General features: G+C 62.7%; 2 protein-coding genes across 22 annotated transcripts in view; one reads left to right on the top strand and one right to left on the bottom strand.

The window, feature by feature from the left end:
• The window catches only part of PITPNM2 (phosphatidylinositol transfer protein membrane associated 2), a 144,765-nt gene extending 137,190 nt beyond the window's left edge, over positions 1-7,575 (top strand). For 10 of the 16 annotated variants that reach the window (XM_081790634.1, XM_081790642.1, XM_081790641.1 and 7 more), the window contains 10 exons: positions 439-603; positions 1,289-1,450; positions 2,268-2,416; positions 2,733-2,849; positions 3,163-3,279; positions 3,381-3,529; positions 3,623-3,772; positions 4,112-4,295; positions 4,376-4,504; positions 4,606-7,575. In XM_081790634.1, coding sequence (XP_081646760.1) covers positions 439-603; positions 1,289-1,450; positions 2,268-2,416; positions 2,733-2,849; positions 3,163-3,279; positions 3,381-3,529; positions 3,623-3,772; positions 4,112-4,295; positions 4,376-4,504; positions 4,606-4,929 — 1,646 coding nt within the window. In that variant the 3' untranslated portion in view covers positions 4,930-7,575. The remainder of the gene's footprint in view (positions 1-438; positions 604-1,288; positions 1,451-2,267; positions 2,417-2,732; positions 2,850-3,162; positions 3,280-3,380; positions 3,530-3,622; positions 3,773-4,111; positions 4,296-4,375; positions 4,505-4,605) is intronic. The other 6 variants (XM_081790643.1, XM_081790647.1, XM_081790646.1 and 3 more) reach the window with 3 other exon arrangements.
• Positions 7,576-8,202: 627 nt separating this feature from the next.
• On the bottom strand, positions 8,203-10,635 carry ARL6IP4 (ARF like GTPase 6 interacting protein 4). 6 transcript variants are annotated; one of them, XM_060612155.3, is made up of 6 exons: positions 10,351-10,635; positions 9,964-10,137; positions 9,224-9,538; positions 9,023-9,140; positions 8,555-8,624; positions 8,203-8,475 (listed from the first exon to the last, which is right to left on the bottom strand). In XM_060612155.3, the coding sequence occupies exons 2-6, from the start codon at positions 10,124-10,126 to the stop codon at positions 8,419-8,421; spliced, it is 723 nt and encodes a 240-aa protein (XP_060468138.2). In that variant the 5' UTR covers positions 10,127-10,137; positions 10,351-10,635; the 3' UTR covers positions 8,203-8,418. The 6 variants fall into 6 exon arrangements, with proteins under 6 accessions (XP_060468138.2, XP_060468137.2, XP_060468134.2 ...); XM_060612154.3 differs by having other exon boundaries at positions 10,318-10,635; XM_060612151.3 differs by having other exon boundaries at positions 10,302-10,635.
• Positions 10,636-11,250: the final 615 nt, after the last annotated feature.

Here is an 11,250-nt window from a genome sequence, read left to right on the forward strand (position 1 = left end):
CTCAAACCCAGCTGCAGGGGGCCGCGGGTCACACCTGGCCGGGCAGAGCCCGGGAGGCTGGGAGGGCTGGACGAGATCAGGAGCTGTGTATTGGGTAAGAAGCGTGGCCAGGGGGGGCTTGAGCCTGGCCGCCTTGCCTCCCTACCTGTTGTGTGTCTGTGTCGGTCCGTCTGTCCGTCCCTGCCCCGGCTCCGTACCCTGCCCTGTCAGCCCCGAGCAGTCAGGCCCCGGCATGCTTGGGCCTGCCCTCACTGCCAGTCGTGCTCAGATGCCACCGTTCGTCTGCAGTGGGAGGGGTTGGCCTTGCCCGCCCAGCCCAGGGCACACCGGGCCCTGCCTCCCACTGCTCAGGGCGCCGGGGGTGGGGGTGGGGGTGCTGAGCTGGAGGAGGAGTGCCTGTCTTACCCACTGGCCTCTCTGGTCCCTGTCCACCCACAGCGGACGCACTCCAGACCCACAGCACAGTCTTTCAAGAGCACGCAGCCCCCTCCTCGCCCGGCACAGCCCCCGCCACCCGAGGCTTCCGCCGAGCCAGTGAGATCAGCATTGCCAGCCAGGTGTCGGGCATGGCCGAGAGCTACACGGCATCCAGCATTGCCCAGAGTGAGTGCAGCAGCACCCAGGGCCTGCGCTCCCTGGGCCCTCCCCTCTGTCATAGCAGGGGTCTGCACCCTTCCCGCCCCCGGCCCCACCCCGAGGTAGCGGGCAGTGCCTGGCCGGCAGTCGCCAGGGATGCCGCTAAACGCCCACAACAATCCCAAATGTCCGTAGCGGACTCGAGGGAGGGGGGATGGCCGGGGCAGCCCAGCGGGGCCAAGTCCAGGCGGCACGAGATGGGCGGTACCATCCAGGCAGCTGGGAGGCGACGGGCCCCGGAAGAGGGGTCCTAACCCCAGAGGGCCCGGTGCTCCCGGAGGAGGAAGCTGTGGGCTGTTTCTGGACAAGCAAACAGAACCAGATAACCAGAGGGGCAGCTGAGGGGAGCTGGAGAGGCGAGATCTCGCTGCGGCCGCTCCTTTGCTGCTCCTGCCCATCTCAGAAGCTTCTCAGCAGCTGGAAGTGGAGCCCAGGTCACCCCCTCTCAGTTCGCCAGGGCCAGCCGCCCACTCTGTCCTCCTCGACTATGTGACTGACTGCCTGCCTGCCTGCCTGCCTGCCTGCTCAGGGGCGCCTGAGCTGAGGCTGGCGTGGGCGTCCTTCTGTGAGGAGGGAGCCTGGCACTCTTCCCAGTGTCCTTCCTGGTGGGCCCGGCGTGGCTGACCCCTTCCTCGTTGTTCTTGCTTCTCAGAGGCCCCAGGGTCGCTCAGCCATACCCCCAGCGTCAGGCGCCTGTCTCTGCTCGCCCTGCCCCCCCCACCCCCCTCTACCCTGGGCCCCCACCCACAGGCCCAGCAGGGGAGCCCCAGCCTGGAGTGGGCCCCCCACCTCCCCGACTTGGACATCAGAGAAGGTACCGGGCGTCCCATGGCCTCCGCCCACACACGCTCGCCTCCTCTAACTGGGGTCACTCAGCATTTCCAAGCACATCTCACCGTCAGGCCCTACGCTCTGTGGCCTAACCTGAGAGCTAGAGGCTTGGGCTGGGAGCACTCAGGTCTGGGGAGGACGTAGAGGGGTTGACTGGGGGGGTGATGGCCAAGGGACTGCCTGCCTGTCCCATGTGGCAGGCCGCAGGCAGAACTCACAAGAGCCCTGACCCCCATCAGGCACCACTTACCAAGTGTCTGTGTGAACCTAGCAGAAAGGCATCTGATAACCCTTTTCTGGAGCTAGGGGGTTTCCCAGCCCCGAATGGGGGCCAGGACTCACACCCAGGCCGTGAAGCTCAGCCTGCGGCTCACGGCAGGCCTTGCCTCGGGGTTCACCTCTGCAAAGTCTGTCACCAGCCTGAGGCCTGCAGGGCACATGGTGGGGGGGAGGGGCAGGAGAGCCTGGAGAGGACAGCAGCAGGGCCCAGGGCAGGGGGTCAACAGGATCAGCGACAGGGCCAGGGATAGACCTATCTCCAGACTGGGATTGTCCCCAGCCCCCTAACTCCACATGCTCCTCCCCCACCCCCGCACCCGGGGCCGTCTGGCTGCTTGTGCACCATCCTGGAGTCCTGCACCTTCCCTGCTCCCCTCTGTCACCCAGCCAGGGGGGAGGAGGCTCGCTGTGGCTGCACCCCTTTCCCTGGTCAGAGGAGGGTCTAGTCTTTGGGCTGAGCCAAGCCTGCGGGGCCTGGGAACCTCCTGAGGTCCAGCCCGGTCAAGGATCCCTCCTGGCAGTTGCAGCCAAGTGGTGGGGCCAGAAGCGGATCGACTACGCCCTGTACTGCCCTGACGCACTGACAGCCTTCCCCACCGTGGCCCTGCCCCACCTCTTCCACGCCAGCTACTGGGAGTCAACAGATGTAGTCTCCTTCCTGCTGAGACAGGTATCCTGGGGCCCACCGCTAGGAGCACTAGGGCCTTGCAAGTAGGACCAGATGACGCCACCGCTGACATGGCCCCATTTCATAGATGCGGGGGGGAGGGGGGGGTGCTCCCATCAGACCCCAGAGCAAGCAGGATGGAGGAACCCTCGCAGACACGGGGATGGGGTGGCTGTTACTGAACATTCGTGAGACATGTGCATCTGGGGAGGACCAGGAGGCAGACTGTAGTGGGTTGAATAGTGCCCCCCGGGCCCCTCACAGGCTCCTGCGTTCCTGGTTCCTGAGTCTGCCCCATGGCCTGCTTCTTCCCTCCCAGGTCATGAGGCATGACAATTCCAGCATCTTGGAGCTGGACGGCAAAGAGGTTTCCGTGTTCACCCCCTCCAAGCCGAGAGAAAAGTGGCAGCGCAAGAGGACCCACGTGAAGCTGCGGGTGAGGAGGCCTCTGGGGGTCCAGGCCCCAAGGCTGTTGTCCTGTTAGATCCTCGAAAGAAGACACCATATCACAGATGAGGAAACCAAGTCGCAGAGAAGCGTGCTGTGTTACTTAATCCTCAGTCCATGAGGTTGGAGCTGTTGCCCCCTTTATAGACAGGGATGTGCCAAGGCCGTGTAGGGCAGGTGGCTGAGCTGGACTCGAACCTGGGCCATCTTGCTTTAAGCCCGTGCCCACCCACCAGGCCCAGGAGATCCCAGCCACCCCTCCATCCCCTACCCTGACCCAGCCTCGCTCCTCCCGTCCCCAGAACGTGACCGCCAACCACCGGATCAATGACGCAGTCGCCAACGAGGACGGCCCGCAGGTTCTGACGGGCCGGTTCATGTATGGGCCCCTGGACATGGTCACCCTGACTGGGGAGAAGGTAAGGACGTGGGGAGGTGGCGGGAGCCCCTACCCTCGCCTCCCTCTGGCTGGGGAGGCCAAGGGCCCAGCCCCTTCGTGACCAGCCTGCCCGGCCCCCAGGTGGATGTGCACATCATGATGCAGCCGCCCTCGGGCGAGTGGCTGTACCTAGACACGCTGGTGACCAACAGCAGCGGGCGGGTGTCCTACACCATCCCAGAGACCCACCGCCTGGGCGTGGGTGTCTACCCCATCAAGATGGTGGTCAGGTACGTGCCTCTGGGGGGCGAGCAGACCAGGCCGGCCACCTCTGGGGCAGGAAGAAGAGGGTCTGGAGGGTTCTGATGAGCTCCCCCTCCCAGGGGCGACCACACGTTTGCCGACAGCTACATCACCGTGCTGCCCAAGGGCACGGAGTTCGTGGTCTTCAGTATCGATGGCTCCTTTGCTGCCAGCGTGTCCATCATGGGCAGCGACCCAAAAGTGCGGGCCGGGGCCGTGGACGTGGTGCGGTGAGTGACGCCCAAGGGCACGGTGGGTGGGCCCAAGTTGGGGAGGGCTCTGGGCACCCGAGCAGGGGCTCACGGAGTCAGCACCACCAGCAGCTCGCCGGGTGACCTCTTAATGTTGATGTCTCAGTTCCTCACCTGAGAAGTGGGGCTCCCGACAAGACCGGTTGTACTTGCCACAGAGGGCGTCAGACCGCGTGACCTGTGTGACCGTCCTCGTGGCTGTTACTATTTCTGCTGAGCCCAGAGATGCAGTGTCCTGCGGCTGGGCAAGGAGGCAGGGTGGCCCGGGAGGGAAGACCGGGCGGCCGTGGGACACCCAGTCCTGCCCCTCGTCGCCAGGCACTGGCAGGACCTGGGCTACCTCATCATCTACGTGACTGGCCGGCCTGACATGCAGAAGCAGCGGGTGGTGGCGTGGCTGGCCCAGCACAACTTCCCCCACGGCGTGGTGTCTTTCTGTGACGGCCTGGTGCACGACCCGCTGAGGCACAAAGCCAACTTCCTGAAGCTGCTCATCTCCGAGGTGGGTCCCAGGCGGCGGGGACGGGGCGGGGGCGGGGCTGGGTGGGAGAGCCGGGCCACGCCCACACGTCTCGCCCACAGCTGCACCTGCGCGTGCACGCGGCCTACGGCTCCACCAAGGACGTGGCGGTCTACAGCTCCATCAGCCTGTCCCCCATGCAGATCTACATCGTCGGCCGGCCCACCAAGAAGCTGCAGCAGCAGTGCCAGGTGGGTGGGCAAGTCGTGGGGGGCAGCGCGGGCAGGCGGGGGCGGGCGGCCCCGACAGGCCACCTCGTGACGGCCGTCTTCCTCACCGCCCTCCTCTGCAGTTCATCACGGACGGCTACGCGGCGCACCTCGCCCAGCTCAAGTACAACCACCGGGCGCGGCCAGCCCGCAATGCGGCCACCCGCATGGCACTGCGAAAAGGCAGCTTTGGCCTGCCTGGCCAGGGGGACTTCCTGCGCTCCCGGAACCACCTGCTCCGCACCATCTCGGCCCAGCCCAGCGGGCCCGGCCACCGGCAGGAGCGGACGCAGAACCAGGCGGACGTCGAGCAGCGGGGACAACGCAGCATGAGCGTAGCGGCCGGCTGTTGGGGCCGCACCATGGCCGGCCGGCTTGAGCCAGGGGCAGCCGCGGGCCCCAAGTAGGACACCGTTAGCGAGGCCTTGTGGTCTCCGTGGTGCTAGGCCAGGGCGGCCAGCCCCGCCAGGAGGCCCGGCCTGGGCACACAATGTCGGCTGGAGACAAGCTTGTCCCAGGGCCTGGCGGAGGACATAGGCCGTGCCACACAGCCCTCCCAGCCCTGCCTCATGTCCTAGGGTCTGAGGGGTTCCAGCTTGCAGGAAAACCTGTCCCAGGATGACAGAGGGACCAGGACTCCCCACGTGGACTGGCCCGAAAGGCACTCCCAGACACTTGCCCTGCATTGACCTCCCAGCATCCTGGGCCCAGGCCCCGCCTGCCACCTCCCATCCACTAGCTCACCCTGACCCCCAGGTCCCCTCCCACTTGGTAGCAACTCCGATGGGGGACAGCCTGCTTCTTGTTAACTCTAGTTACTCAACTGTTCAACCTCACTGGTCTTGCACTGATTTTTGAGAGTGGAGACCCATTACCGTCTCCTGTGGCTACAGACCCGTTGACATGCATGAAAATCCAACGTTTGCTGATCTGGGACCTATTGCCACACAGAAGGCTCCAGGGTGGCAAATCCTTGTGCAAGCAGGAAGAGAAAGGCCATATCTTAATTTCTGCAGCTCCGCCTGGCCCGCCAACGCTGTGGCAGCCCCGGATCCCTACCCGTCTGTCCACCTGCCCCACCTGGAACCCAGTCTGGCAGCGAGGCTGGTGAGGCCCAGAGCCAGCTCCCGAGAAGCCACGCCTCGGGCTCCTGGGCCTGGCCAGGCCCGGCCTCCTCTTCCACTCCTCGCCTGCCATCAGTCAAGGCCACGTGCCTCGGCTCTCCTGCGTTTCTACACCTTTCTACTTATCCAATCTGATTTCTATGAGGTTTTTTTAAATGAGCAATCCTTGGCTGCTTCCTTTTCTTAACTCTTTCAGTACCAAGCGCAGCCCCTCCACATGAAAACACCCAGCACTGTGATGGAGTCCAGCCTGGTTCTGGGTCCCGGGGCCCTGACCCCTGCCCACGCAGTGAGGTGTGGGGTCCCTGCCTCACCTGACCCCCATTAATTCCACTGAATTTCTACTCTGGGGTGAATGGGCACACACTTAAGTTTTTTTAATGCCAATTCCGTTTTGATGCCGAATCTAAGAAGCCACAATTTGCTTCGTTAGCTTAAGGGCGGGCAGCCACGACTTCATTCCCCACCTGTCAAGGACCACGATGTCCTGCACGCTGGGTCTGAGCATCAGCCCTCCCTCCCCAGAACCGACCACGATCTCAGCTATGGCGCTCGGCTCCGGGCGGCCCTTCGACTGCTCCTCTACCTTCTTCTACAAGGCGGGGGAGCCTGCCTGGCCAGGCTCCCACTCTGCGAAGCTGCTGCCAACCTGGATACGGCCTCAGGGCCCCATAGGCTGGGATGGGGAGGCACGCAGATTGATGTTCACATTTTCCCGTGTGTAGATATGTACAGCCAAAGGGTTGTGTAAATGTTCTGCAAAAGTGGGTCTATACAGAGTGAAAGCTATTTATTTTGTGCAGAGAAAAATTTCTGGAGGAATAGGACCTTCAGGGTTTGTTCGTATTTAAGATGTAGCTTTTTGTTTTTGTTTCAGGCGTTCTGTATAAAGCAACGATTATTTTATGGACCAAGTTTTAATGTAAGTGTTGCAATGAAAGTGCAATATCTGACCCCCACTCTGCTCCCCGGCGGGAAATCGCTTGGCCCGACAATCACAGCCCCAGCGGGGGGCCCCTGTGGCCAGTGCCTCCTTCTCTGTCGGTCCCATCTCACCCCATCTTGCCTACTGCCTCGGTGACCAGCCATCTGGAGAAGCACCTGGAAGAGCCTTGGGCCCACCTGCAATACAGGCTGGGAGGCCTCCTGGCCCGGGGAGGCCATGTGGGCAGTGGGCTCGGCCTCTCCCAGGGGGCAGCTCCCCCAGGCTCCGCGCTTCCCGCCTGCCTGCCCAGCCGCCAGCCATGCCAAGGACAACAGCAATAGTCCCCTGGGCCTCTCCCAGTGGCCCTTAGCCATAGATGGTGAGATGGGCAGCCCCCCCTCCCCGTTGACATCTCTCTTCTATATCCAGGTCTGCTTCCTGCCTCCCTTAAGATTCCTTTTGGCACATTCTCCTCTTAAGGAAGCACCAGTTTTTCAGAAACTAAGAGAGGGAGGGCAGAGTCCTTTAAAAATACCAAAAATGTTTACAGTGTTGGGTGCTGAGCTGCAGGGCTCAGGCCCGACCAGTCGTAACCAAAGGGTGAGGCAGGCCTTGCTGACTGCCACCCCCACCCCAGGCCTGTTAGAGTAGAAGCCTTAGTCCCACTCCCAACCCCACACTGAGCCTCCGCCCACCACCCCAGATCCAACCGCCTGCCTTCTCTTTGATTTCTAAAGACGGATTCAGCAGAGACCCCACCCCCAACTTTCCCAGCTCTTTATGAGCTGCCCCTCTACCACCCCACTCCCCACGCCACCCCCCCCCCCCACCCCACCTCGTTAGTTTTCTCGTCTCGGCCCCTCCTGTCTCTCTGTCTGGGCCGTGTGTGAGCCGTGTCCTGACTCGCCCCATCCGCCCTTGCTTTCCCTGCACCTTTGGGCCCAAGTGTGCTCTGTATACAGTGTCGTTGTCTGTTACACCAATTAAAGAAGCAGGAAGGCTTCCTTCTGGGTCTCTTTACTGCACCAGCAACCACAGAGCACAGGGTGGGGAGGGGATCTGGGGTGGGGGCACGGCCTGTCCCAGAGCTAAAGCTGTGGTGGGGAGAGGATGTCCTTCCCAATCAACAGTGCCTGCTACGCTGACTGTAACACCAGTACACTTATGCAAGCCTTCCCCTGCACCGGCCTCCTCCCAGCCCCTTCCTGGGCATGAACTCGGTTCATCCTCACAGCAGCCCAGCCAGGTGGATGCTGAAAGCCTCTCTGCTCTACAGAGGTCACAGCTAGTAACGTGGGCCCGGATTCCCACCCCGGCGGCCCGGCCCCAGCACCAGGACTCTGAGCAGTTGTCATCTGCAGAATAAACAGTGCAGGAAGCAGCCTCCCTCCAAATCGGAGGGGACGGGGTTTAAAAGCCACGTCTCTGGGTTTGGGATTCAGCTGAGGGTCAGGGTCAGGGTCTGGTCTAAGCAGGCTGACCGGAGGATGAGCAGAGCAAAGGTGGCTGGTCTTCACGAACGTCAGGGTACACCCCACCTTCCCCCCAAAAGTCCTATAGGCCTCCTTTGTCCTCTGGAAGTTGGGTAGCAACCTTCCCTCCCTTCAGCACAAAAAGCCGACCTAACAAAGTTTCCAACCAGGGAACATTTAATATTTGGGAAGTGATGCTCTTGCAGGAGGAGCTGATGAGGCCAGTGACCCCGTCCTCACCCCCTGCATCTGAGAGGAGGCTGGGCCAGAGGCCAGTCTGCAGGAGGAAAGGCAAACAGCACCCACTGGGCTTCCTGCTGCCCACTCTGAAGCCAGTCTCCAGGCCACGCCACCGGCACTTAGCCAGCAGGGCCCTCAGGGCAACAGCCCTGCTCGCATCTGGAAAGCCAGGCCATCCCCTCGGGTAGCTTGCTGGAGAAGAAAGCGCATGGGAGGAGACCCATCAGAAACAGAGCTGGGCGTGGACCCCGGGCAAAGGGGTGACACAAACCTTGTTGATCTCTCGGTGTCGTTCCTTAGTTACGATTTCCTCTAAGACCTCGCCATCTCCCTTAATGAGCCTGGGGGAGGAGGGGAGAGGAGGCTGAGCCTCTTAATGCCAGAGCAACAGAACCAGACCCACCTGGCAAAGAGATGCCAGGGCGCAGGCCCCTGCTACCCTGAGCGGGTGGAACACAGATGCTCCCACCTCTCCCTCTCTCCCACCCTTGGGATAGTGATAAAGGCAGCTGGGTAGGGTCTGCCACCAGACCGGCCAACTGGCTCTTTGAAGACCTTCCTCAAGGCCCTTCCAGCCCCTGTAAGTGCTTGCTCTGGGCAATAGGGAGGAACAGCCTAAAAACTCCCAGAAATGAGTTAACTGCCCTTCTCCTGTCTTTGGCTTTTTAGCGCAGCAGCCGTCGCCCCTCCTCCTGAGAGTGCAGAGTGTGTGGGGCTGAGCTTTGCCAAGCGCTCCCACCTGGTGCGTCCTGTCTCCGGGTCCACCACCTTGCGGATGACACTCTGCCGAGCATCCCACTCCTCCTTGGTCATGGGCTTCATGGCCTGGATGCGGGACTTCTGTTCATCCGTCAGGACTGCGAGGGGAGTTGGCAGGGAGTCGGCAGCTGGGTCTCGGGGAGGGGGCCCTTCCCCTCCTGCACACTGGGAGGCACCATACCTGGGCCGTCCTCTTCCTCCTCGGCTGATCGGTGCCACTGGTCCAGCGAGGGTCCCGGCAGAGCCTCCCCCTGCTGTACCTTTGTCTTCTCCTTGCCTTTCTTCTTCAGCTTCTTCTTCCTTTTCTTCTTCTTCTTCTTCTTCCTCTTCTTGTCCTTGTGCTTCCCCCGCTTCTTCCGGCCACCACTGGAGGAAGAGGAGGAGGACGAAGAGGAAGAAGAGCTAGAAGAACTGGAAGAAGAGGAGGAGGAGCTGGATCGTGGTCTCCTCCGGGCCTTGTGCTTGCTTCTCTCTGTGATGCAGGGAGAAGGTGAGGCTGGAAGGCCAGGAGGGGAAGAGGTAAACCTTTATCCCCTGGCTCTGGCCTGTGGCAGGCTTAGGGGGACTACTGAGGGGTGAGACCCTCCAGGCCGGGCTTTCCAGCCAGAGCAGGGATCAGCACTCCCTGGAGAGGCACTTTCTGGGCTTCACCCTGTCACTGTTTGACCAGGAGCAGGGCAGCCAGGCCCCTATCTCAAGTCCTGCTGCTCAAAAAGCGCCATTACGTGCTCCCTTCAATCCTTACACAACGGGCTGGCCCAGCCCCTAGAATCTGAAGGTCTTTCGATCTGGATACGGAGGTCCTACATTCTGCACTCCTCTGACCACTGCTCACAGCCATGCAGGGACGCCCGCCCGGGCCTGCCCGCAGCTTCCTCCCTGAAGTTCCCACACCCCTTTCCCATTCCCTCCGGTCCTCACCCTCCGCCCCAGAGGAGATGGTGCTGGCCTTGTGGTCTTGGGATCTAGAAGCCGAGCAGGTCTTCGGGACATCCTTACTGCTCTTCTTCCTTCTCTTTTCGGACCCTCGCCCCCGGGACCGGCTTCGACTCCTCGAGCGCTTGCGAGAGCTGACGTGAGCCATAGCGCCGCGGGCTGGAGACGGGGAGACACGCTCAAACTGAGGCTCACAGAGCCGATCCCCAGACTGGGCTCCACGGGCGGCTCTTCTCGGGGCCTGGCTCTCGAGGGCCCACTACCCATCGCCACCCGGGGCAGGGACTTGAGGGGTCCGCGGCCACCGCACGATCCTCACCCACCCCGACCCCCGGGGACCTCAGGTCCTGCGCCGACTCCCGGATCCTCTACCCCTTTAAGGGCTCGCCCCCGCCGGGCCGCTCCACGCCTGCGCACCGGCGCTCTGGCGCCCCTAGGAGCGGCCGCGGTCCCCGGCTGCCAGGTGCGTTCCGAATCCCTCCCCGCGCGCTCCTGTCCTCCACCCGCGCGGCCTCCGCCGCCTCGCAGCCTTGGGGAAGGTCCCCGCAGCTGCTGCTCCGTTCCTTCCTCAACCGCCCATCGGGCGGGACCACCCGACCCGCGCCACGCCTTCGCGTGAGGAAGCGGCGGCGAGCCGACTTCCGGCCTGGGCAGTGCTCCCAGAGGCCGTCCGGCTGGGAAGCGAGGCGCTGCCTCCTTTAGTCCCGAAGCCCCAGGTTCCGCTTCCAGGGCTGCGGGAGAAACGGTGTGGCTCGCCCACCTCCGGAAGAGGGAAGCAGGGGATCCAGGCTTCGGCCGTGCTCCCCGCTCTTCTCAGACCGCCCTTCTCCAGCCTCCCTGAAGACCCAGGGAGGGAGGCGACCCGACCGTGCGCCTCTTTCCTCCTCGAGATGCCCGCCGTCCTGTCCACCCTGGCAGGCCGGGGGACACCCTAGTCATTCCAGCGTCCCCACCTGGTAATAGAGGTCGCGAACAAATAGCCATAGGGGCCGGAGAGATCGTGACAGTGAGCCAGGAAGGGACCCCTGTGAGGGAATGCGCCACAAGCCTGTCCAGCGTGAGCAGCAGCGGAGGCTCTGCTCCAGCTGATTTCTCCAGTGTGGGCTGGGGCCTGGTGTTCCAGACCTTCCCACCTTCCCCGCGAGGCCGGAACTCAAGATTTCCGTATGGGAACCCCTGGGTTTTCAGGTGTACAGCCCAAACCCATCACAGCTGCACTCTTCAGCCAACTTGGGGGCGGCCAAGTTGCAAGTTTTTCAAGAACAACAGCAA

Source organism: Panthera onca, chromosome D3 (assembly GCF_046562875.1).
Source record: "Panthera onca isolate mPanOnc1 chromosome D3, mPanOnc1 haplotype 2, whole genome shotgun sequence".
Lineage (NCBI taxonomy): Eukaryota > Metazoa > Chordata > Mammalia > Carnivora > Felidae > Panthera > Panthera onca.

What these genes read in the sequence shown, in the direction of transcription:
- ARL6IP4 (XM_060612155.3), bottom strand. Translation starts at nt 10,126, where the DNA reads ATGGCTCACGTCAGCTCTCGCAAGCGCTCGAGGAGTCGAAGCCGGTCC. An exon ending in CATCTCCTCTGGGGCGGAGG is followed by an intron (nt 9,539 to 9,963) that starts GTGAGGACCGGA and finishes CTGGCCTTCCAG; the next exon opens with CCTCACCTTCTCCCTGCATC. An exon ending in CCGGAGACAGGACGCACCAG is followed by an intron (nt 8,625 to 9,022) that starts GTGGGAGCGCTT and finishes CTCCTCCCCCAG; the next exon opens with GCTCATTAAGGGAGATGGCG.